We start from the raw sequence: 22,615 nt of genomic DNA, 5'->3' as shown, positions 1-22,615 counted from the left end.
ATACGAAAACGAGCACGAGCACGAGCACGAGCAGACCACATGCATGATCACGTGTTTAATGATGAAGTTGCCTCAACAGCACTGTTTGGGTTATAAAAAGTACACAGATAATGTTTGATAGTCGCACAAATATCCACTGAGCTGCGTATCGAAGACAGGCCACGCAAGCCATCTCCGCACTTACCTTGGCCACCAACCCAATAGGCTCCAAGCCAAAGTCATCCTCGTCTGCCTCCTTCCCAATGAACACCACAACCCCCTCCGGCCCGCTCCTCTCCCTCACCCCCTACCCCCTTGCCCATCTCCCTCCCTCCCCTCAAACCAACAGCTCCTCAGACTACCCCGACCTCCCCACTCCCACTCCCTCCGCGCCCTCAGCCACCTCCCTCCTCACATCCCTCCTCGCCGAAGCCCTCTCCCTCCTCTCCTCCGCCGCCCCCCGCGACGGCTCCCGCCCCTCCTGGACCCAACAGCGAAAGCCCCGGCATTACCCCAACTCCACCGCCCCCGTTCACCTCTCCTCCAGCCCACACAACGGCGCACACTGGGTCTGTAGGCGCAGCTCACACCGCGACGCCGCGCAGCGCGGAACAGCGTCATGGACTGAGTTCGAGGCCGCGTTCAAGACGGAACATACGCTCCATGAACAGGAATTCACGCCTTCAGTGATGGGCTTCGAGAGAGTCGCATGGTGGGAGGAGGGAGTGAAAGATATGAGCCTCGAGATCCCGCGTGAGCAGTGGAAGGGAGTTAGCCTGGAGCTGCTAGAGATCGCACATAGCCTCCCCAAGCCCCTGAACCCGCGCTCCTTCCCGGTGCTGCAGGGGATCGCAGAGAGGGTTGATGTGGGTGTGGAGGGCGGGGAGTTTGTGGTGGTGACCGTGCCGGTGGATGTGAAGTGGAAGGTGTGGGCGCAAGCGGTGCCGGCGAGGTATGCGGCGGTAGAACGGTTTCAGAGGGTTGGGGCGAACGTGGAGTGGGTTATGGCGACGGCGTCGAGGGCGGGGGGTGTGTTGCCCGGGTGGGCGCAGGATATGTCTGTCCCCGGGGTGGTGGCGAAGGATGTGGATTTGTACTTGAAGTGGGAGGCTGAACAGCGAGTGAGGAGGGCGGAGACGGAGACGAATGTGGAGGAGTCACCGGAAAATGATGGTGCGGATTGATGAGGTGAGCCCGGAGCCATAGGATGGACTGTAACGGAGGAGCAATCTGATACTAGGGGGTCGTTGGATGATGCAGAGTCGCTGGCTCCAGGAAATGTTGGAGGGGGAATACCATGAAAGGGAAGAGCCGTAATAGGAGTGTACGCCGCGGATTGCGATGGAGGAAGGAAGGGAAGGTCACTGAAGACACCATGGAATCTCAAAAGACATACATAATCTCTATTTCCCTCCCTTCTTCTCCCTCCTCTCCCACAACTCTTCACTAGCCTTCCTCGTCCCCTCCACAATAATCCCATGCTCCACCTTATGAATCCGTTCCTCCAGCCCCTCGAGCGTCTCGCCCTCCTGGAACTCAATCTCCCGCACCAATATCGGCTGTCCGCGATCCACCTCCGCAACAACATAATGCACCATCACCCCCGTCGGCCCCTTCGACTTGCCAGCCACGAAATCATCGTAGGCGCGTTTAATCGCGTTGGCGCCGTCGTAAGCGCCCGGGAGCGCGGGGTGAAGGTTTATCACCGGGACGTGTTCCTTTTCCAGGGGCGCGAGGAAGGGGGGAGATAGAATGTGCATCCAGCCCGCCTGCATCTATTAGCTTCTATCCTCATCACAGGGCGGAAAATGGGGAGACTCACGCAAACGATCAGGTCCGGCCCGTCGCTCAGGATCAGCGCTGCGAGATCGGCGTCATACTTCTCGCGGCCGGCCTTGATGGCTTCGGGATCCTTTTCGCCGCTCTTGAGGTAGTGGCCGGCGACGAGGTTGTGGTAGGATGTCTTTATGCCGGCGGAGCGGGCGCGGTCGAGGCCGTAGGCGTTCTTTTTGTTGGAGATAACGTGGGTGATGATTGTGTTTGGGAGGGTCGGTGGGGAGCTGGTTGTGGCGTCGATGAGGGCTTGGAGGTTGGTGCCGGAGCCGGAGATGAGGACTGTGAGCTTGGTTGGGGGGTGGGAGGAGGAAGACATGGCGTTGAGGAGGTTTAAGGCGTGTTTTGAGAGCTGAGGCCGGTGTAGGAGGTATTTGGCGGGGTCGAAATTTTAGACTGGATTGCTGCAGCACCAGGCGCGACCGAGTTTCACGGAATATCCTTTCCGTTAAAAGGTATCTATACGGATCAACTATGACCAAAACAGATGAGCTGGCTATGTGAGACAAACGGATAGAGCGTAGCACTTCATCCCCAATCGACGTCAACCATCCAGCAAATAATTCTACCCCACCACACGTGACCCAACCTGCCCCGCTCCTAGCGTGGTCTTGTGAGATCATTACAGGTATGTAATGATCTCACACCCGCCAGGTACGACGACGTCCTCCCCGAGCTCACCCCAGCTATCTACTCACTCCTACAACCATCTATCAACCCTCAAAACCATCTATCACTCGTTGAAATCACCTGAAATCACCATGTCACCTACCGGCAAAGGCATCGGCGCCGCCCCGAAGATTGACGGCTCAGACCTCCGCATCGGCATTGTGCACGCGCGCTGGAACGAGCAGATCATCGAGCCACTCCTCGAGGGCGCTCGCAAGGAACTCCTTGCTGCCGGCGTGAAGCCCGCCAACATTGTTGTGCAATCCGTGCCCGGCTCCTGGTATGCCTTCCCCCATTGACCCTACGGCTACCCCACCCCGCCCTACCCCGCCGAGCATACCAGAGCACGAGCACGCAGCTAACTTCTGTAGGGAGCTCCCCATCGCCGTCCGCGGGATGTACACTGCCTCCCAAATCCAAGCTACTCAATCCTCGACCTCCTCTGCCGGAGACCTCCTCGGCTCAACCTCCGACCTCGCATCCGACGCAGCCGCGACCCACACCCCACCCTTCGACGCACTGATCGCTATCGGCGTGCTGATCAAGGGCGAGACGATGCACTTCGAGTACATCTCTGACGCTGTGTCGACGGGCCTGATGCGCGTGCAACTCGATGCTGGTGTGCCGCTTATCTTTGGACTGTTGACGGTGCTGAGTGAGGAGCAGGCGCTGGTTAGGGCTGGGCTTGGGGGAGGGGAGAAGGGCGCGAAGGGGTATGCGGCGCATAACCATGGTGAGGACTGGGGGAGGGCTGCGGTGGAGTTGGGGCAGAGGAGGAGGGAGTGGGGGGAGGGGAAGATCCTTTAGAGCAGGGGTTGATGTGATGAATAGGATATATAGAGAATAAAACGTCTGTTTAAGCTTGTTTTCTTAGGTGGAAGGTGCCCAATGCAGCACAATTAGATTGGGCCGATGAGCTAAGTCTATCAGCGGATGTCATACTCAGCACTGATTCTCATCTTTCTCATCTTGCCGCACGGTTGAAACGTAAGCCCTCTTGGACGTGTGCATAACGTCATTATAGATGTTAATACTCTGAACACTCGTTCTAAGTATATAGTACGGTATAGTACAGAATATGAATATATACCAAAGTTTAGTGTGTATTCCAAGCCGTCGTGGCTCCCCTTCAGCTGCCCAGGCTAGAAATTTTCCATCTGTAACAAAACGCTGCTGGTGTCGCCCAAAAGTTCGAAGGGGTACCTACTTAGCTCTTCAGACTTTAAAACAGCAAGAGTACAAGTCGCCGTATAGAGCACAGAGAGTAGACAGAGTACAGCGAGCACCAGATCACCACCAGCCAAGTTTCGGCCCAGCGCTGATGACGCTATAAGTTGCGACGACTCCGATTTTGACGGTGAGTATAGACCAGTGCAAACCACACTGTAAAAACAGGGCTGAGAGCACAAAAAGTACGACTGAGCACACTGTCATAGCATCCACTATGGGGAACAACCGCCAATCCATCTCAATTCGGGAAGTATATCGCGACATAAAAAAGCCGCCAACAGAGAAAACCAGAAGGATCGACCGCTGATTCGCTCCGCCCCGGCGACTCCGCGATCCGAAGCATGATGGTCGGCCTGATTGCTGACGCGGCGCTGTCAAAACGAGCATGGGTGGGGATGACACCCCCACAATTCCGGCTGAGCACCAACGAGCCCTTTAAGCTTTGCAAAAAGAGCTTTATATCTCCTCGCTGCTGTCCGCCGCCGTGTGACATCTCTCGAGAAACATCACCGTCGCATCGACAAAACTACGTGCCCTTTCCAGCCTCGTTGCACACTGAAAAGCCCAAACCGCAACCCCAAACCCCGCCGACCTAGTCTCCACCGCCAAAATAGGGAACCTCACGAACTACCTAACCATGGCTCACAACAGCCGCTACGAGCGCGTTCGTCCCTCCTCACCAAATCTCCCCTCCAGCCTAACTAACCCTCCCTCCAGATCGGCCAAGACGACGATGCCGTCTCCCTCCAAACCGTCGCCCAAGACTACAACTACAACTCCGGAGTCCCCAACTCCCCACCCCCCTCCTTCCGCTCCACCACCACCCCCCTCACGCCCTCCACCCTCCGATCCCTAAACGGAGCCTGCACCGACCCCACCCCCCCCTACCCCTCCACCATGGCCCCCTCCCTCGCCGGCGTCGACCTCCCCGAGACCTGGTCCGGGACCGTCGTTGACGCCCCCCCAAACCCCGCCGCCACAATCCTAAGCCTGCACCGGCGTCTCGCGAATCTCGAGGAGTCGCTGGGCCGGCTGCTGCTGGAGAGGGAGGAGTGGCAGCGCGAGGCGGAGCATAGGAGTCCGAGGGCGAATTGCTGTGCTAGTTTGCCGGCGGATGATCCGGTGCTGAGCTCGAGGAGTAATTGCTGTGTTAGTGTGGTGCCGATGTTGAGTGCGGAGGCGCAGGAGAGGAGGCAGAAGAAGGTGATGGGGTTTGTGATTGTGTTGGTGTTTTTGGGGTGTTTGTTTGTGTGGTTGATTGTGGATTCGGATAGGAAGGGGAGGAGGGGGTGAGGGAGGGAAGCCAGGGCGGTAATGAGGGGATGGGGAGTTTATGGGTGCGGCAATAAGTAGCCGGTAATGAGGGGGTGCTGTGATGTTTAGGCGGTTCGCCTTGGTGTCTCTCGAGGGGGATGCTGTTTAGCGTTGCGAGCGGAATGAGCGACGAGATCTACGCTGATATACACGGTGTTTACGAGGTTTCTAGGCTGGGGATATTTGGGGTCAGGTGTATAAACATATTTCAAACTCTACTATATAGAGTCACCAGCGACACATAGCTATTTCATTAGGCAAATAATAGAGCATTACGACTTGATATCTCATTCTACAAGTATGTAAATACACCTTCCAACTCCCCAAAACAATTGCCACCAAAAATGTACCAATAGTCCCCCCATACACAACCCCAGAACGCCATGCTATTTTTAATCAGATACCAACCTCATCACTCATCGCTATCATCATCACTATCCTCGACCACTACCCTCCTCCTCTTCCTCCTCCCTCCCCCACCACTCTCGTCCCTGACCTCAACAGCCTTCCCCGTCGACCTCCCATACTTCCCAACCAGTGTACTGATATCCGGCAACTCCTCATCACCATCCATCGACTCCTGCGTAGCGGTGAACTGCGTCGGTTCGAAGAACGGCCTCGCTTTCGCTGGGGGACTGACTGATGAGGAGATAGTCTGGTGTGCTCGCGCGGAATGCGCCTTGGGCGTCTCGTCGTCGCGGACGATGAAGTCGTCAAGATCGCTGTCTTCTTCATCGTCGTCGTACCGGGGGGCTGCCGAGCTGCTGGACATGGTGTTGATTGAGTCTATAGGTGGAGATCTGGGGTTCAACCGATATTTGGCCCGGGGTGCTGCGCGGTTCCGGCGGGGTGGGGTCAGCGTCTCTGATTCTTCGGCAGAGAGTGAGAATAGGTCTCGTGGTGCTGCGGAGGATTGGCTTGTCGAGAGGTCTATCGAGGTCTGGCTGGACCTTAGAGGGAGGGGGTCATCTTGCATGCGCTCCCAACCATCCAATGTCTCATCATTAATATCTTGCATTGACTGCAGCATCTTCACGAGCCTCTTTGAAGCTGCTCCGTGTTTGACACGCTTCGTTGGCCGTAGAGATCGTTGTAGCTCAGTATGTTTATTTAATTCCGGGACGCTGACATCCAGTGTTTCGAATCCGCCGGCGATGGTTTGATATGTCTCCAGTAACAAAGCTTTGTCGGAGTGAGATAAAAACACCGACTCGAGAAGTGGCTTCTCCATCCGCTGGTCCTCTGATAATTCCGATACCGGTTCTTCTGCGGCTTGTGATAACGCAGAGCCCTTTCGGGGGGTTTTCTTCCCAGACATCATTGACGCTACAGACTGAAATCCGGTCTCAACATCATCAGGCATGTTGAATTTCTTTGGCGGCCTTTTTGGTGCTCGTTTCGCCCGGCGCTTCGGCTCTGGCAACGACGGGTCTTGGGTGTTCTCCACTGGTATTTCAATGTCCCTCTTATCAACAGCTGGCACGATATCTCGAGGCACTATTCGTGTTGATAGGTCAAAACGGAAGTTAAATCGGGATCCATCACTGATCATCCGCTGCATAGCCTCGTAGTTATCTTTCGCCTTGATAAATGAATCCTCCTCTTTCCCACGCATCAGGAGCAGTACGATACTACCCGCTCGCTTTCTGCCCGTCCTTCCCATCCGCTGCAGCATGCGAATCGGGGAGGAAGATGCATCATAGCAAACGATGAGATCAACCTGTCCAATATCCAGGCCTTCTTCGCCTATAGATGTGGCAACAATGACATTGAAAATTCCCTCTTTGAATTTTCTGATCGTCTCAATCTGCGTGGCTTGATTCATGCCATCAGAGTGCTTCGTGCCGGCTTGACCGACGAAGACAGACGCCCTTACCATTGGCGCATGCCTATTCAGCACCCGGGCCACTTCTTCGGCACTTCCGCGGTATTCACAAAAGACGATGATTCTTGTTTTGGATGGTGGTGCTCCATCTTCCTTCCTCCCGTCACCAGCATCGAGGAAGTGATTCAACACCGTATCGCATAAATAAGTAAGCTTCGGATGGCCAACGAAGTCATCCTTGTTGATCCACATATTTACCAGATCCATCATCTTCTTAAAGTGCGGACTGTCCATAATTTGTTTCTTATATTTTCCGAGTTTAGCACCGCGTTCCTCTGCTTCGGACCGGAAATCTTTCATCGTTTGGAAGAAGGGCCCAACACCATGGAAATTCAGTAACTTTATCCCATGCGATACGCTGGCGAGAACTGTGAACAGGCTTCTCATCATGCCTTTCAACCCGAAGTTTGCCGATTTCCCTGCAGGCGATTTCAGCCACGTCTCTTGAGCCTTCAGCATTCCAAACGGCGTCAGCGACAGAGGATCCCGGTTGTAATACGCATTATGACCGCATAATTGGTCCACCAAGGGTTTCAAAGTCTTTGATAAAAGATCTTGAACCTTTACAATCTCTTCCGATGGGTCCAGAATCACTTGGTCTATGTTCCGCTGGTGAACGTATTGCTGGATGTCAATAGACTCTTCGGTCCTTATTTCCACTTTTGAAATCTCGAGCCCGTTGATTACTTCTTGAACGGCCTCAACAGACGAACCAGGGGTGGCTGTCAATGCAAGAATGCGAAAACTCTTCGTGAAACGTCGCATAAACTCGATGACCTTAACATAAGAGTAGTTACCCGTTGCTCGATGCGCCTCATCGACCACTAGGAGCACAATCTTCTTTGGATCGGCAAGACCGGTCCTCAAATCATTCTCCAGTGTCTGAGGCGTCATGAAAAACACTCGTTTCGAAGCCCATTCTTCCGCTCTCAGCGCTGGACTGATCTCGCCGGTGAGCATAGTCGTAGATGATCTTGGAATGCCAGCAATATAGAAACACGCATCCACCTGTTGCGCCACGAGCGGTTTGGTTGGAGCCATGAAAACAATTTGAGAGTCTTTCGTCCATCGATAATAGTTGAGCATGATCGTGGCTGCAATAAACGTCTTTCCCAGACCAGTCGGAAGTGCAACAAGCGTATTATTGAAGAGGCCATTTTTCGTAATCGAGTACTGGTAATCGCGAATAGCTCCGAGGTTTGTTGGGTATACCCATGTCTTGAGCGCTTCGGTGTCTAGCGAGTGGTGTGTGGGAGCTTCGGGGGGCAAATCAACCCGATAGCTGTGAACTTTGTTGACCTGGGATGCCGGGAGTGGGTTGTCTGCTGCCCGTCCACCGAATAGAGTAGTTTGGCGCAAGCCTGTCAAAGGTGCTACAACGCGTTGCCGAGGTAGTATTTGAGACTCTGGCGGGCTCTGAGGGGTTGCTGGTCTCGCATCAGGCTCCGGTGATGAGCTGAATGCGTCTGATGGAAGACCCTCAAGCTCTTTGTCGGCGTCAAACCCGGAATAATTCGTAGCCATGGTGCTATTGGTTTGCAGTCTTCTTTTTCCTCCTGCTCATCTTGAGCTGATGTTACCTCATACCTGTCATTGGTGTTGCTGTGGAGAGCGAGGGAGCGAGTGAACTGTTCAGGAAGGAGTTTCCACGATGGCGAGGCTGAGAGGCTGAGAGAGGCTGCCATTTCTGGGAATGGAGACGCGACTGACAGGGGAGACGCGTTTGCTGCCTTAAATACTAGACACAAACTATTTACACTTTCTTCTAGTCTTGCTTTGTTGCCTTATATTCTAGGCATCACGCATTTCCACCCAATAGTCTTCCTGAGTTGGCCTTATAAAATAGGCATATTCTGTTTTCAGAGAACTGGAGAATCTCCGCATCTAGGTTACTCTATGTATAGTTCTTTGGGGTACGTACCCCATTTGTCTTGGCCCCAAGTCCTCGTGGGTCCCCAGTTCTCGTGCCATCAACCAACCACATGGCACGATCATGTGACGTGCATAGTATTTTGCCTGTCGTCATACTCGAAATGTTATCTAGCTCGTCTTTTAGAGCACTTTACACTCGGGTAAACCGCATCACATGACATATTTCCTCCCTTCTTATCACTTGGCGCTGTTTCCGCCGGGGTTAGCGTCCACTCCGCCCCTCCGCCGCCAAGATATCCCCAAGAAAACCCCACTCCGCCGAGCCTAAATGTGTGGCGAACACGCCTTCTGAGCCGCACTACGCCGTCATTCCTATAGAGTACCAAGAATACAACGTACTCATACCTCCTCAGGCGTGTCTTGGTACCACCCTTTGGGGATTTCATGCTCCAATGGCTCCAATGGGGCCATTTAATTCGATCAACCCTTGAATGAGCCAAGAATATTATTTACTCGTAAGTCCCCAATGGCGTCAGATGCGTCTCTTGGTAACCTTTGTATGCTTGGGCTCGTCGGATATTCCCAATTGCGAGATAGTTATAAGGTCTGGGCTATCCCCCTCATTTCTGTTTCCTTTCGTCATAACTAGCAAAAGTTGAAATCCCAATCCAAGAATATCATTTCAACATTGTAAGCCTATGCCTCGCCTAGATGGCTCCAAAGAAGAATACCAACAAGCAGGTTCTTGATCCTCACCCTTTCTTACTATCTGTCGAGGATGTGGCCAGTCAGCTGGGAACAAATATTGAAACCGGCTTGAGTGCCAGGAGGGTGGCTGAACTCAAAAATGAATATCCTCCAAATGAATTGGAAGGTGGGGAAGGTCCTAACTGGACTACCCTATTGATGAAACAAATTAGCAATGCAATGATATTGGTATGTTCCCACCCTAAAGACCCCAAAGTATGACAATTTCTAATGCTCCAAACAGGTACTTGTCTTTGCTATGGCTCTCAGTTTTGGCGTTGGGGATTACATTGAAGGCGGCGTTCTTGCAGCCGTCATTGTTCTCAACGTCACAATCGGATTTGTCCAAGAGTTGAAGGCAGAAAAAAAGATGGACTCGTTGCGGGCACTGTCATCACCCAGTGCTGCCGTGCTGCGAGATGGCAAAATAGACGTCATCCCGAGGTAAGCTCTATCCCGTAGTCAAACCATTTGTCGAAAGTTACTAACATATCATAATTAGTGCCGAATGTCTTCCAGGAGACATTGTAGTCTTGAAAACCGGTGACACTGTTCCAGCTGACTTACGAGTCTTCGAAGCAATGAATCTCAACTGCGACGAGAAATCGTTGACGGGCGAGGCAGAACCGGTTGAGAAGACAGTCGAAAATAACATTACCATCCCTGGCACAGACACGCTGGCTACCAGAGAAGAAGAGGTAGGCATTGGCGATCGTCTGAACATCGCATACTCTACGACTACTGTCATAAAGGGTCGTGGGCGTGGTATTATTGTCTTCACCGGTATGTTAACTGAAGTCGGAAGAATTGCAAGTGCTACAAATAAGAAAACTCGCAAGCCTGGTCGTTCAATGAGTGCAAAGAAATATGGCAAAGCTCAACCGATCAAGGGATTAACTCGACGAACATATGATGGAATCGGATGGTTTCTCGGCCTCACAGTTGGAACTCCCCTCCAGCGAAAGCTAGCCAAGCTGGCTTACCTTTTGTTTGGTTGTGCTATTTTCCTGGCTATAATCGTGTTCGCTGTCAACAAGTTCAATGTGACAAACGAGGTTGCCATTTACGCCATTTCTACTGGTATTGCCATTATTCCGGAATCTCTGATAGCGTACGTATTTCCTACTCCCTCTACATGGATATAAGGCTAATTAATCTAGTGTTCTCACTATTACCATGGTTGTTGGAATGACAGTCATGAGAAAGGCTAATGTCGTTGTCCGCGATCTTTCGGCCCTTGAGGCCCTCGGCGGCATCACCAATATTTGCTCCGACAAGACAGGAACTTTAACTCAGGGAGCTATGATCGTGAAGAAAGCTTGGCTGTGGAAGACAGGAGTCTACACAGTTCAGCGCTCAATGGATCCAAATGACCCTACCCAAGGTGTCGTTACTCAGAATATTTCTGTACAGGGCATCGAAGAGGCACAACCAGAAGCGAAGAGTGTCGACTACGATCAGCAGCGCTCCGCCGCCGCTCTAACATTTGATGTACCAGCTGAGAAAGCGATAAAAGACCAAATGAATGGCGAAAACAAAAACGCAGAAGAAGAGGCCGCGGAGATGAATGCTGCTCTCGAACAATTTCTGCAGACGGTCGCTCTCTGCAACTTGGCAACGGTCACGAAAGAGAAGCCCGAAGGCTCTAACGAAGAGATATGGCAAACTACGGGTGAACCTACCGAAATAGCGCTCCAAGTTCTTGCCTGGAGATTCCAAATGGGCAAGAAGTCCTGGGTGCGCCAGGGCTTCACGCAAGTTGCCGAATTCCCATTCGACAGCACCATCAAGCGAATGTCAGTTGTCTACAACTCCGGAGCAGAGAATAGTCTTATTTTCACCAAGGGCGCTGTCGAGCGTGTCTTGGACCTCTGCACAACCATAGGTCATGGCGAAAACCAGGAGCGTCTGACAGAAGATATCAAAGAGATGGTTCTCAAGCAGATGGATGTCTTCGCAAACCAAGGACAGCGCGTACTAGCTGTCGCAACGCGCACATGGAATGGTGATTACAAAAAACACGCCGCGAGCGTAGCACAACAACACAAGGGCAACAAAGGTGCAGATGACGAGCTCAGGGGCGAAGTCGAGCAAGACCTTACACTCCTTGGGCTTGTGGGTATCTACGACCCTCCACGTGATGAGTCTAAGGGTGCCGTCCAACAATGTGCTGAGGCGGGTATCAAAGTCCACATGTTGACTGGTGATCACCCTGCGACGGCCACCGCAATCGCCAAAGAAATCGGAATCATCCCCCACAATATGAATGTCTTGTCACCAGAGGTTGCTGCTTCGATTGTTAAGAAAGCCACCGATTTCGACGGCATGACTGATGAAGAGATTGATGCAATGCCGGAGCTTCCACTTGTCATCGCGCGTTGCGCTCCCAGCACCAAGACCCGCATGATCGAAGCACTCCGTCGGCGTGGACTATACATGGCCATGACTGGTGACGGTGTCAATGATGCTCCATCTTTGAGCAAAGCTGACGTCGGGATTGCCATGGGTCTCGCTGGATCTGATGTTGCGAAAAGCGCTGCTAAAATTGTCCTTACAGATGATAAGTTCAACTCCATTGTCTCCGCAATTAGCCAAGGTCGCCGCATGTTCGACAATATCCAGAAATTCGTCCTTCATCTGCTGACTTCTAACGTTGGCGAAGTCATCCTTCTCATCGCTGGCCTTGGCTTCCAAGACGAGAATGGCTTCTCTGTGTTCCCACTGTCGCCACTTCAAATTCTCTGGATTAATATGCTTACATCCTCGTTCCCGGCATTCGGTCTAGGCAGAGAAAAGGCTAGTACTGAAATTATGCGTCGTCCTCCTCACGATAACAAGAGAGGTGTCTTCACTGTCCAGATCATGGTTGACATGATGGTTTACGGCCTTTTGATGGGCGTCTGCACTCTCATGACTTTCGTGATCATCATCTACGGCGTGAATGACGGGAACCTAGGACACGACTGCAACCGATCCTACAGCTCGTCTTGCGATGCGGTATTCCGCGCCCGTGCCGCTGTCTTCGCTGAATTAACTTGGCTCATTCTAATCTCCGCTTGGGAGTTCAAGTCTATCCGCCGCAGCATGTTCCGTCTCGACCCAAGCTCTGAGAGTAGATTTCCCTTCTTCAAGGATATATACGAGAACAAGTTCCTGTTCTGGGCCGTCGTTATTGGAGCCGTATCTGTGTTCCCAGCCGTCTACATCCCTGGCTTGAACACCAACGTTTTCAAGCACAAGGGCATCGGATGGGAATGGGCCCTCTCGTTTGGCGCTGTCTTCGTGTTTGTGATTGGCGTCGAAGCCTGGAAGTTTGTTAAGCGCCATTACCATATCTTCGAGCGTGGCTTCGAGGACAGAAGTGAAGATGAGCGCCAGAGCAGGTTCGGGAAGGTGAGCCTGAGACAAGGCTTCTTTTCCATGACTCGAGCGAGGACCATGAGTTTCAAGAGGACACTCAGCGTCAGAAGCAACCGCAAGAAGAAGAGTGATGGTGTGAGCATCGTTGAGGTGACGACTAATGATACCACTCGTGGCTCCATGGATGTCAATAACAATGGTCGTGAGATGGTACAGGTTGGTCAGATGAGGCCGGAAGACCAGGTCTAGATGCGTTTGCTCTCTTTGATTGTTTTTTGTGATACCATTTCGCAATTGCTATATCTTGATACTTATTAAACATGGCAGAATGTCTATATTTAGAGGGTAAAAATTAGATGTCCAAGTGTGGGACGAAGACGTTCATATTTTAGAGTCATAAAAGGTGTCTAATATAACTATTTCTTTAAGATTGACCTCAAACCGTATATTTGAATTTCGCGATATTACTATAGACCATTGATTCACCTAAATATGACCATGGCAACCGTGAAGGTGACACAACTAATAATTTAATAATTTGTTTCTGTTACATCCTAGGACGTCAGGCTGGGACGAGTATTTGATTCTTGCTAATTTAATGCTAGATAATTGTAAAATCAAAATGAATTAATTTAATGTTATTTCTTATTTGTCACCCTAACCCCCTCCTCTTTCATTAAAGCATACCTCCAACATGTTTCATCTCTACCAATTCTCGTCTGTAAGAAAACTAAGTTAGCTGCCGTGAGCGCGAGTATCTCGTCTTAGAACTCCTGTTAATCATTTCACAAGTGGAACCCAGGAGTCGGATTACTAAGCTTGAAGAGCCGTACCTGTGCGTGCGATAAGATAAGCCATTGAGGAAGTAAGGGCACTTCCCAACTAGACCTCACAACCAATCGCGCCCAGCCAACGTCTTTGTTCAGGAGAGAGGACCTAGCTTCCTACCTCATCGTGGGGTTCCCTTAATTGGGCGATTCTCGGACCATTGTCTAAATTCTGGCGAAAACGGCATAGCCACCGTCTGAAGGTGGTCTTTGTTCACCCATCGTACGTCTTCCCTCTAAAAACACACCTTGGGGACGTTTACTGATGCAAGGAGACCTCCAGTATTCATCAACCAGTTCCATTCAACTGACATCATTCAACTGAGCACGAAACCCCTCCTCTGACGAGTCGATGAATTCGAATTGAAACCGTCATGCCACCGAACTATCACAAGCATCCGGACCCAGCAATGGACTCCTCCAACCTCGACGAAGACTCCGATCTGGAGGACATTATTGAAAAGCCAGAGGTTGTATGGACAATAACATACCCCAAGAAGCCAATTTCAAACAGCAGCCACCGAATCCGGAAACTTTGGAATGATGCGCAGAAACACGAGTCCAATTTCCATGGGAAGGGCCAGGCCAAGGAGGCTTTGAATTTAAGGTATATTGTCGAGCCGAGCGCGTCGGGTCCTTGGCTGGGGATGCAAAACTACTCGAAATGTACTAGTAAGTAGATCCTATATGGTCATCCCTTGGGGATGCGCTGACTTTGGCCGCTGTTTAGTTGAGAACGTACACTACCGAAAGAACGACTTCGTATACGTTCGCCCTCCGGGCCTCGAGCTTGATGGCGACGACGATGAAAGGAAGTTCTACGTCGCGCAGATACTGGAGATACGGGCGAACGATCCACGCCAGGTGTTTGCGCTCGTAGCATGGATGTATTGGCCAGATCAACTGGTCAATGCCCATGTGGGTGCAGAGAAGCCAATGTCTCTCCGGCGCTGGTATCACGGCAAGCATGAGCTGATCGCCAGTAATCACCTTGATATCGAGGATGTTACTAGCTTGGCGGGGCTCGCACCTGTCGCTCAATGGCTTGAAGAATACGATGACAAGGTTCAAGAGGGTTTATACTGGAGGCAGACGTTCAATGCGCTCGATGGAAACCTTTCGGTATGTACCCCTGGAAACAGAGACAATAAATACCTATCTAACTTTGGATTCGGAACAGGCTCTCCGAAAGCACTGCATCTGCAAGAAATACTACAACCCAGATGTCATCCTTGTGGCCTGCCCGAACAAAGAGTGTGGCATTTGGATGCACGAGGAGTGTATTGTCAATGATGCACTGACAAAAGCGTATGAGGCTCTCCCCGCGGATCCTGAGACAAAGAAAAAGAAGAAAAAGAGTGTGAAGCGTCTCTCAGTGAACAAACTATCTGAAGATTTGAGCTATAAAGATGCGGGCTACAGAAAGCGCCTCACGGGGAAGGTTGTAGATGGCGGAAACCAAATTCGCATTATAGACCTGGTTAGCAAGAAGATCTCAACGGAAAAACTCTGCTGCTTAAAGTGTAACACCGCGCTGGGATGAGCTTCTGGCTTTGCAGGGAGAGCATGCGCGTTGAGGACTAATGACTGATGCCTATGCGAATCGTGGGAGGGGTTTTATTTTTATTTTCAAGAAATTGCTGCGAGACGAATACCCAATGGAATGGCTGGCGTTATATTTTGGAGGTCGCTATCGATGCTGCTGCTGGACATATCAGGGAAGGGAGGCTATTCAATTTATAGGCACAGATGGCTAGGAGTTGGGGCATCATCCACGGGTTATTATTTGAGTTGGCTTAGCGTAGCTTTACTTTGGGAATTTTATAGCTGGCTAAGTGAACTATTCGGGAAACGAATAATAGCTTCCTTATCACTAAAACCGTCTACGTCTAGAAAGGGTGAAGTCCCATTGTGAATTACGACAGAGCCTCACATGCCGGTTACTTGGAGATAGCATCTGGGGTCCGGTTTGTTCCGTGTGATGGAGAAAATTATTGCAATAGATAGCACAACATCTAACATTTTCTATCCACAAAACGAAGAAAGAACATCATAGATGAGAGAGACTTTGGTACATTGAGGGTGCGAGTTACAGCTAGGGGTTTCCGTCCATCTGCAGATCTAAATAATAACAAAAGAGATTCTATGCACAATCCCCTTACTCTTCCGAAGCGGCGGCACCAGTGATAATCTCAACCAGCTCGTTGGTAATAACGGCTTGACGGGTGCGGTTGAAGAGAATCTGGTACTTGGTGATCATGTCGCCAGCGTTCTTGGAAGCGTTCTGAAAGGGAGTCAGTTTGCGGCCTATACGTAGTGGGAGGAATGGTGGTTTCGGGGATACGTACGTCCATAGCGTTACGACGGGCAGATTGCTCGCAAGCGTGTCCCTCAGCAAGAGCCCAGTAGAGGGAGTTGGTGAGAGCGTACTCCTGGAGGTTGGGGAGCTCAGCATCGTCGATCTCGAAAGCGGCGAAGTTGGCGGAGCTGAGGATGGTCTCAACGGAGTAGGCATCGATAACGGTAGCCTCGTACGACTGGGCGTTGACGAACTTGTTGTAGACGATCTGGACGCTGTCGTACTTCTCTGGGAGAGCGGCGATTTGATCGGCGATCAAAGAAGCGTCGGCGAAGGTCGGGATGGCCTTTCCGATACCAGTGAAGTTGATCTTGATGTTGCTGGAGTTGGAACGAGCCATCTGGGCCTTGGCCTTCTCGCCAATAACGACGAGGTCGGCACTGGGGTTGGCAGCGAGCATGCGACGGGTGTGCTTGCCCAGTCCGGAGTGGATTCCACCGCAAAGACCTTTGTCGGAGCTGGCAATGACAATCAGAGTCTTCTTGTCGCCCTCCTCGGCAACCTTGGTCTCGGCCTCCTTGAAGACGGTGTTCGAGGTCTGTCCGTATGCTCGGGAATCTTGCATAGCGCGTGTCGCTCTGTTCAGCTTGGTCGAGGCAACAATCTTCATGGTGTTGGTGATCTTCTCGATGTTGCGGATGGACTTGAGACGGTCCTCAATCTCACGAAGAGTCGCGAAGGTGGCAGCATTTGGAGCAACGGAGCTGTTAGAGGTGAATTGTTAGCCTAGATACCATGTAGGGATCGCATATACACGATGAATCGTGATGAAGCCGGTCGATGATGAAGTAAAATTGGTGTAAGGAGAAATCGTACTGTGTGGACGCCGCAGCGCCGGCGCGGACGGCGGGACGGGCAGCTCTGGAAAGCATCTTGGGCACCGAATGAAATCCTCTACAATATTATTCGATCAATGTTCAATTGACCAAGGGCGTGACTAGCGATCAATTGAGGGAATTGCGTGGTGTAGTGTTCGGAAGTCAATACGGCCTCATCGGCAAAGCTTAGATTTCGATTACATAAGCAGGCTTGGCATCCGACCCTCAGGCAGGCCTCCAGAGCTGGTTTTCTCCAAGTATCGAGTCTCACTCAGTGGCAGCCAGGAAAACACGCCTTTTACATCCTTTCAATTCGATTTATACAATCTCTCATTCAGGCAATCAGGATAGCCACAAGCTTTCAATCTATAATACGCGCTCAAACGGCACGTTCTTTCGCTTCATGTTTATTATTCCACGTCATACTTTCAAGTGTTGACCTCGAGTTAGCTCTTATTTCGGTTTCGGGGCCCGAACATTATCTATACTTCACTTCAATCAAGCGCTGCACAACATGAAATCGTCTTCGCCTGACAGTGCGCCTCTGGCAAGGAGGACGAATGGGTCTGGTGAGTTTATTCTGTTTATTTGTGGCAGTTCAAACTACAATTCGAGAGCGGCTGGGCCTTTGTGCCACCTTGGAAAATACTCCGTCGCTACTCCCTGAAGTCGGTCCAGCCAGGCAGCTGGCAATATAGACCTACTTCACTCCTACCCTACTCTTCTCTTCTCTACCTATTCCATGATCACCCGGCCTCTTTATCATATACTGACCTCAGTGTTCTCACAGCCTCACGAGCCAAAGTATCCAAGAATATCGACAACGAAATGGAGAAATCTACAAATGGGGACTATGCGCCTGCTGGCGTCTCCATACGAAATGGACCCGTTACGGATGAAATGGATATCGATCTTCCAGCTCTGAACGGCAAGCGCAAGGCTCGAGTCAGCACCGGGAAGCCAGTTAACTACAATGACGCTGCAAGCTCTAGCGAGGAAGACAACAAGCCGCTGGTATTTTGCTCCGCCCTGAGTGATAATTCACTCGAATCACCTCGAATTCACAGTTTCTGATATGATAACTAGGCTAAACGACAACGAACCTCGGTTTCCAAGGCCAAGAAGGATGAGTCGGATAGCGATGACGCGCCAATAGCGAGGAGGAAGTCGGGTGGAAAACTGCCCCCAAGCATCGACGGTTCCGATTTCGAGCAGGAGGAGAAGAAATTGGCCAAAGAGAAAATCCACATCGAAAAGAAGGCCGAGAAGGAGGCAAAGAGCATTCGAGCAAAAGAGTCGAAAGGAAAAAAGCCGGTCATAAAAGAATCGGATTCCGAGGACGAGCCTATATCGAAGTCGCGCGCAAAGAAGGCCAACGGGGCGAAGAAGGAAGAATCTGACGATGATGTCCCTCTTACCCAGAAGATTGCAGCTAAGAAGGCCAACGGAAAAGCGCCTGTGAAGACGCCTGCGAAGACACCCGTGAAGAAACCTGCGAAGGGAAAGGCCGCTAAAAAGGAAGAAAGTGAAGAGGCAGAGGCGGAAGAAGATGAAGAGTACCGCTGGTGGGATGCCCCGAATAAGGATGATGACAGCATTAAGTGGGAGACCCTTGAGCACAACGGTGTTGTTTTCCCCCCAGATTACGAACCTCTTCCCAAGAACGTCAAGCTCGTGTATAATGGCACGCCTGTCAGCCTGCACGTTGAAGCAGAGGAAGTTGCAGGGTTCTTTGGGGCTATGCTGAACTCCACGCTCAATGTCGAAAACCCGACCTTCCAAAAGAATTTCTTCAACGACTTCACTGAAATCTTGGGCAAGAATGGAGGAGCAAAGGACAAAGATGGCAATAAAGTTGCTATCAAAGAGTTCTCCAAGCTAGACTTCACCCGAATCTTCGAATACTACCAGGGCAAGAGCGAAGAAAGAAAGGCGCGTTCATCCGCTGAAAAGAAGGCTGATAAGGCTGCCAAAGACGAGTTCGAGGCACCATATCTGTACTGTACTTGGGATGGACGGAAAGAAAGAGTCGGCAACTTCCGTGTCGAACCTCCTTCGCTCTTCCGTGGCCGTGGCGAGCACCCAAAGACTGGTAAGGTGAAGAAGCGCGTCATGCCCGAACAAATAACAATCAACATTGGCCCGAATGCCACTGTGCCAACCCCGCCTCCAGGGCACAAGTGGAAAGAGATCAAGCACGACAACAAGGCGACCTGGCTTGCTATGTGGCAGGAAAATATCAACGGCGCATACAAGTATGTTATGCTTGCCGCCAACAGTACCGTCAAGGGGCAGAGCGACTTCAAAAAGTTCGAGAAGGCCCGGGAGCTGAAGAAGCACATCGATCGTATCCGCAAAGACTACCAGAAGGAACTGAAGTCTGAGCTCATGGCCGACCGACAGCGGGCAACTGCTGTGTATCTGATTGATAAGTTTGCGCTACGTGCTGGAAACGAAAAGGACTCTGAGAACGAGGCAGAAACAGTCGGATGCTGTTCTTTGAAGTTCGAACACGTTACCTTGAAACCCCCGAATACGGTCATCTTTGACTTCCTGGGTAAAGACAGTATTCGCTTTTACGACGAGGTGACTGTTGACCCTCAAGTTTTCCGAAATCTTAAGATCTTCAAGAAGTCCCCAAAGACTGAGGGTGATGACATCTTCGATCGTCTGAACGTAAGTGGTCCTCGTTTCTGTATTATGATCAATACTAACTGCTATACAGACTGGTCAGCTCAACAAGCATTTGGCCAACTATATGCCTGGACTCACTGCGAAGGTGTTCCGTACTTACAATGCTTCATACACCATGTCGACGCTTCTGCAGGAGCTGAAGGCTACAAACACCAGTCTGCATGAGAAGATCAAGCTCTACAACGACTGCAATCGGAAGGTTGCAATTCTCTGTAATCATAAACGTACTGTTGGCGCAGGCCATGAGGCCCAGATGGGCAAACTCACGGACAGAATCAAGGGTCTGAAATACCAAAAATGGCGCACGAAGCAGATGATTCTCGATCTTGATCCAAAGCAGAAGAAGAAGAAGGGTGCCGAGTGGTTTGAACTGGATGACGATTTGACTCAGGAGTGGATTGAAGAGCACCAGGCGTTCTTGGTCGAAGAACAACGTACGAAGATCACGAAGAAGTTCGAAAAGGATAATGAGAAGCTCGTTGCCGAGGGTGAGAAAGAGATGAAGGCCAAGGAGCTCACTGAGCGCCTGGGAGTCGCGGATGACCTAGCTAAGAAGCTCAAGAAGGAGAACAAGACCAAGAAAGTGGAAGCCGAAGGACGAACTCCGTCCGTGGAAAAGCTGGAGGCTGCGATTGAGAAGATTGATCAGAGGATCACTACTATGAATCTCCAGGCCGAGGACCGAGAGGGCAACAAGGAGGTTGCACTCGGCACTTCCAAGATCGTAAGTTTGGCTGTGTGGATACCATTAGACGGCTTGCTAACACACATTAGAATTATATTGATCCCCGCCTTACTGTTGTCTTCGCCAAGAAGTTCGACGTGCCTATTGAGAAGTTCTTCTCGAAGACACTTCGTGAGAAGTTCAACTGGGCCATCAAGTCTGTTGAGGACGACGACTGGGAATTCTAGAAAATGTCAGTCAGCTGAGGCAGGCAGGCGCCAAATATTTATCGCAAAGGTGTGCGTGCGATTCGTTTTCACATAGTTTATTAGTTACTTTTCGCAGAGGATATATGGTTTTGAGCTTGCATATGAGAAATGGAAACGGGGTGTGGGGGTTTGGGGCGGGGGGAGGCTGGCTTGCATTTGACTCTGGAGTTACGGCAATTGGGACACACGGCACATCGAGGGAGGGATTCGGGATCTCTCTGGATATCTGCTTTCCGACTCTTGATGTGAGGTGAGCTCATTTACCTACATTGTATATTTAGATGGTCTAGGACGGTGCGTTCAAGATGTTTTGCGGCGACAATAGAAACCAAATGAAACCACATAAAGACCACAAAATGATATTGAGACCAGGGTGTTTAATTTGCAATACCCATACAAATTCCAAGATAGGAATGCTGTAAGGTGCTACAGACACCGTTATCCTTCCGTTTGTAGGTTAAGCTCCGAGACGTTCAGCACATGTTGACTTTCCACATTCCAAAAGAGAAGGAGACTCTTTGAGATTAATATGGGACACATATTTTAAACACGCACGTGTCTGTACTATGGCAATTCCTCACCTTTGCAGGATTGAGAATTTGTCTAGTGTCACCCTGCCCGAACCCGTTCCGGGAAACTCGGTCCTATCCCACAGCAACAAACCGCCGACGGAAGGGCGTGCTACACTCCGCGAACCCCCCTGTCGGGCGATTTGACACATCTAGGAGTGCCGAGATTTCCTGTTCTCGGTCCATGGTGGGAAATTTGTCTTGTACTTGCACATACTGTGGCGTTTAAGGGCGTTTTTTTCTGCAACTTGGCGAGCTCTGTCAGATGCAGGCGGTCGAATCAGTGAAACACATACTACACTGCATGGAAAGGGGAACAAGGCAGTATGTCCGGTCTGTGGCTTGCTCAGCAGAAAATCTCTCACTCCCTTTGGGATTCAGATATGTCCAACTGGCCACATTCCTTCGCGACGTAGGGTTTGTCCAGGGATATCTTCTATCAGAAATATATATTTGATAAGGACAGGCATACTCACAAACCTGGCTACGCCTTAACCGAGCGTCTATTACAGGATTGGGGTTTACTCTACGTTGCAAGTGCAGGACACTACTGTACTCCATATGAAAGTGCAATTTCGACAATGCTGCCTACGGCCAATCCATCCGCTCTTTCATCGCGGTGTCTTCAGGGGGTGCGGTTATGACTTGCATGATCAACCATGTTACTGCAGAGACCGGGATGGGAATGAATTCAGGTACGCGAGGCGCGAGCAACAAGGTATAAAAAAAAGTCTGGCACCTCCCCACCGGGGCCTTGGCAGGCACGGCCACGCTGTTGATCTGTCTCGGGGATGCGGAAATTCGTGCTGTGAACGGATGCTGAGGGCATTACTACCTGCCTACTATGGGGAGCTCCGCGGCGTCGGTCCGGGAACAGCCATGGATGCTGGCAGCATCCCTCGCCGCGAGGGATGCCAGAACACACCGGCTCCGATGGGTGCGCATCCCTATCTCCTGGGTCCGTCCGCGTCCCCGGAGCACGACGACTGTGATGAGGCTTGCATGTTTCGCGCAGGGATTCGGGTGATGAGGTGGCGAGCGGGCGTCAGATTTGCTTTTGCTCAGGTCCCGTGTCTGTGCCCCGGGGTCTGAGTTACCAGCCTCTGTGGTCGGGTCTGTCGGATATGAGAGAGAGCCGCCAGTCAGTCAGTCAGCCGGCCTCCATGGCGTTGAGTCGATTGCTTGCTCGCCGCCTCATGGGAACAAACAAAGCTTTTGGTCTATCGGGGATGGGATCCGTGCTGAAGACGGCGAGCCGGCCTACTTGCTTACCAGCTCCACTATGACGGGATCAACCTCCAACCTCCAACCTGAGGAAAGGGGACGGGCCAGTGCGTGGTACCTGGGCCTATATATGTGGTCCCTGATATTGCAGCAAGCAGTCCCCGAAAAAGGGTGTCGAATTTCTGGGACGAAATATTCGCGCGTTGGTGTGCGTGCGAGCGTCCGTGGCGGGCTTGTGCGCCGCGCCGTCCCACACGATGGCGTACCCGACTTGCCGTTAGTTTACCATTACCATTACCCAA

The 22,615-nt window shown here is 51.2% G+C and overlaps 9 protein-coding genes across 9 annotated transcripts; 6 read left to right on the top strand and 3 right to left on the bottom strand.

Moving 5' to 3' along the window:
- Positions 1-112: 112 nt before the first annotated feature.
- VE01_00606 (uncharacterized protein) lies at positions 113-1,369 on the top strand. Its single transcript, XM_018270134.2, has one exon. It carries the CDS (start codon positions 243-245, stop codon positions 1,161-1,163), a length of 921 nt encoding a protein of 306 aa, XP_018135481.1. The 5' UTR covers positions 113-242; the 3' UTR covers positions 1,164-1,369.
- VE01_00605 (uncharacterized protein) lies at positions 1,140-2,552 on the bottom strand. The gene is made up of 2 exons (XM_018270133.2): positions 1,802-2,552; positions 1,140-1,748 (listed from the first exon to the last, which is right to left on the bottom strand). The coding sequence occupies exons 1-2, from the start codon at positions 2,129-2,131 to the stop codon at positions 1,383-1,385; spliced, it is 696 nt and encodes a 231-aa protein (XP_018135482.1). The 5' UTR covers positions 2,132-2,552; the 3' UTR covers positions 1,140-1,382.
- Positions 2,412-3,288, top strand: VE01_00604 (uncharacterized protein; the record flags this gene model as incomplete). Its single annotated transcript, XM_018270132.2, has 2 exons — positions 2,412-2,761; positions 2,853-3,288. The coding sequence occupies exons 1-2, from the start codon at positions 2,448-2,450 to the stop codon at positions 3,286-3,288; spliced, it is 750 nt and encodes a 249-aa protein (XP_018135483.2). The 5' UTR covers positions 2,412-2,447.
- A 769-nt stretch (positions 3,289-4,057) lies between these two features.
- Positions 4,058-5,307, top strand: VE01_00603 (uncharacterized protein). The gene is made up of 2 exons (XM_018270131.2): positions 4,058-4,375; positions 4,429-5,307. The coding sequence occupies exons 1-2, from the start codon at positions 4,349-4,351 to the stop codon at positions 5,002-5,004; spliced, it is 603 nt and encodes a 200-aa protein (XP_018135476.1). The 5' UTR covers positions 4,058-4,348; the 3' UTR covers positions 5,005-5,307.
- MPH1 (3'-5' DNA helicase) lies at positions 5,296-8,786 on the bottom strand. Its single transcript, XM_018270130.2, has one exon. The coding sequence runs from the start codon at positions 8,432-8,434 to the stop codon at positions 5,438-5,440; it is 2,997 nt and encodes a 998-aa protein (XP_018135477.1). The 5' UTR covers positions 8,435-8,786; the 3' UTR covers positions 5,296-5,437.
- Positions 8,787-9,124: 338 nt separating this feature from the next.
- On the top strand, positions 9,125-13,315 carry ENA1 (Na+ ATPase). Its single transcript, XM_018270129.2, has 4 exons — positions 9,125-9,718; positions 9,774-9,973; positions 10,032-10,640; positions 10,690-13,315. Exons 1-4 carry the CDS (start codon positions 9,494-9,496, stop codon positions 13,136-13,138), a joined length of 3,483 nt encoding a protein of 1,160 aa, XP_018135478.1. The 5' UTR covers positions 9,125-9,493; the 3' UTR covers positions 13,139-13,315.
- A 371-nt stretch (positions 13,316-13,686) lies between these two features.
- On the top strand, positions 13,687-15,654 carry VE01_00600 (uncharacterized protein). The gene is made up of 4 exons (XM_018270128.2): positions 13,687-13,939; positions 14,000-14,388; positions 14,447-14,838; positions 14,897-15,654. Exons 2-4 carry the CDS (start codon positions 14,091-14,093, stop codon positions 15,257-15,259), a joined length of 1,053 nt encoding a protein of 350 aa, XP_018135479.1. The 5' UTR covers positions 13,687-13,939; positions 14,000-14,090; the 3' UTR covers positions 15,260-15,654.
- A 25-nt stretch (positions 15,655-15,679) lies between these two features.
- ATP3 (atp3 gamma subunit of the F1 sector of mitochondrial F1F0 ATP synthase) lies at positions 15,680-17,039 on the bottom strand. Its single transcript, XM_018270127.2, has 3 exons — positions 16,892-17,039; positions 16,065-16,779; positions 15,680-16,000 (listed from the first exon to the last, which is right to left on the bottom strand). The coding sequence occupies exons 1-3, from the start codon at positions 16,945-16,947 to the stop codon at positions 15,875-15,877; spliced, it is 897 nt and encodes a 298-aa protein (XP_018135412.1). The 5' UTR covers positions 16,948-17,039; the 3' UTR covers positions 15,680-15,874.
- A 120-nt stretch (positions 17,040-17,159) lies between these two features.
- Positions 17,160-20,686, top strand: TOP1 (DNA topoisomerase 1). Its single transcript, XM_018270126.2, has 5 exons — positions 17,160-17,462; positions 17,684-17,907; positions 17,980-19,569; positions 19,619-20,311; positions 20,362-20,686. The coding sequence occupies exons 1-5, from the start codon at positions 17,408-17,410 to the stop codon at positions 20,497-20,499; spliced, it is 2,700 nt and encodes an 899-aa protein (XP_018135068.1). The 5' UTR covers positions 17,160-17,407; the 3' UTR covers positions 20,500-20,686.
- Positions 20,687-22,615: the final 1,929 nt, after the last annotated feature.

This window comes from Pseudogymnoascus verrucosus (assembly GCF_001662655.1).
Source record: "Pseudogymnoascus verrucosus strain UAMH 10579 unplaced genomic scaffold scaffold_1, whole genome shotgun sequence".
NCBI classification, from domain to species: Eukaryota; Fungi; Ascomycota; class Leotiomycetes; order Thelebolales; family Thelebolaceae; genus Pseudogymnoascus; species Pseudogymnoascus verrucosus.
Note: the sequence above shows the minus strand (reverse complement) of the source record. Positions and strands in the feature narration are given on the sequence as shown.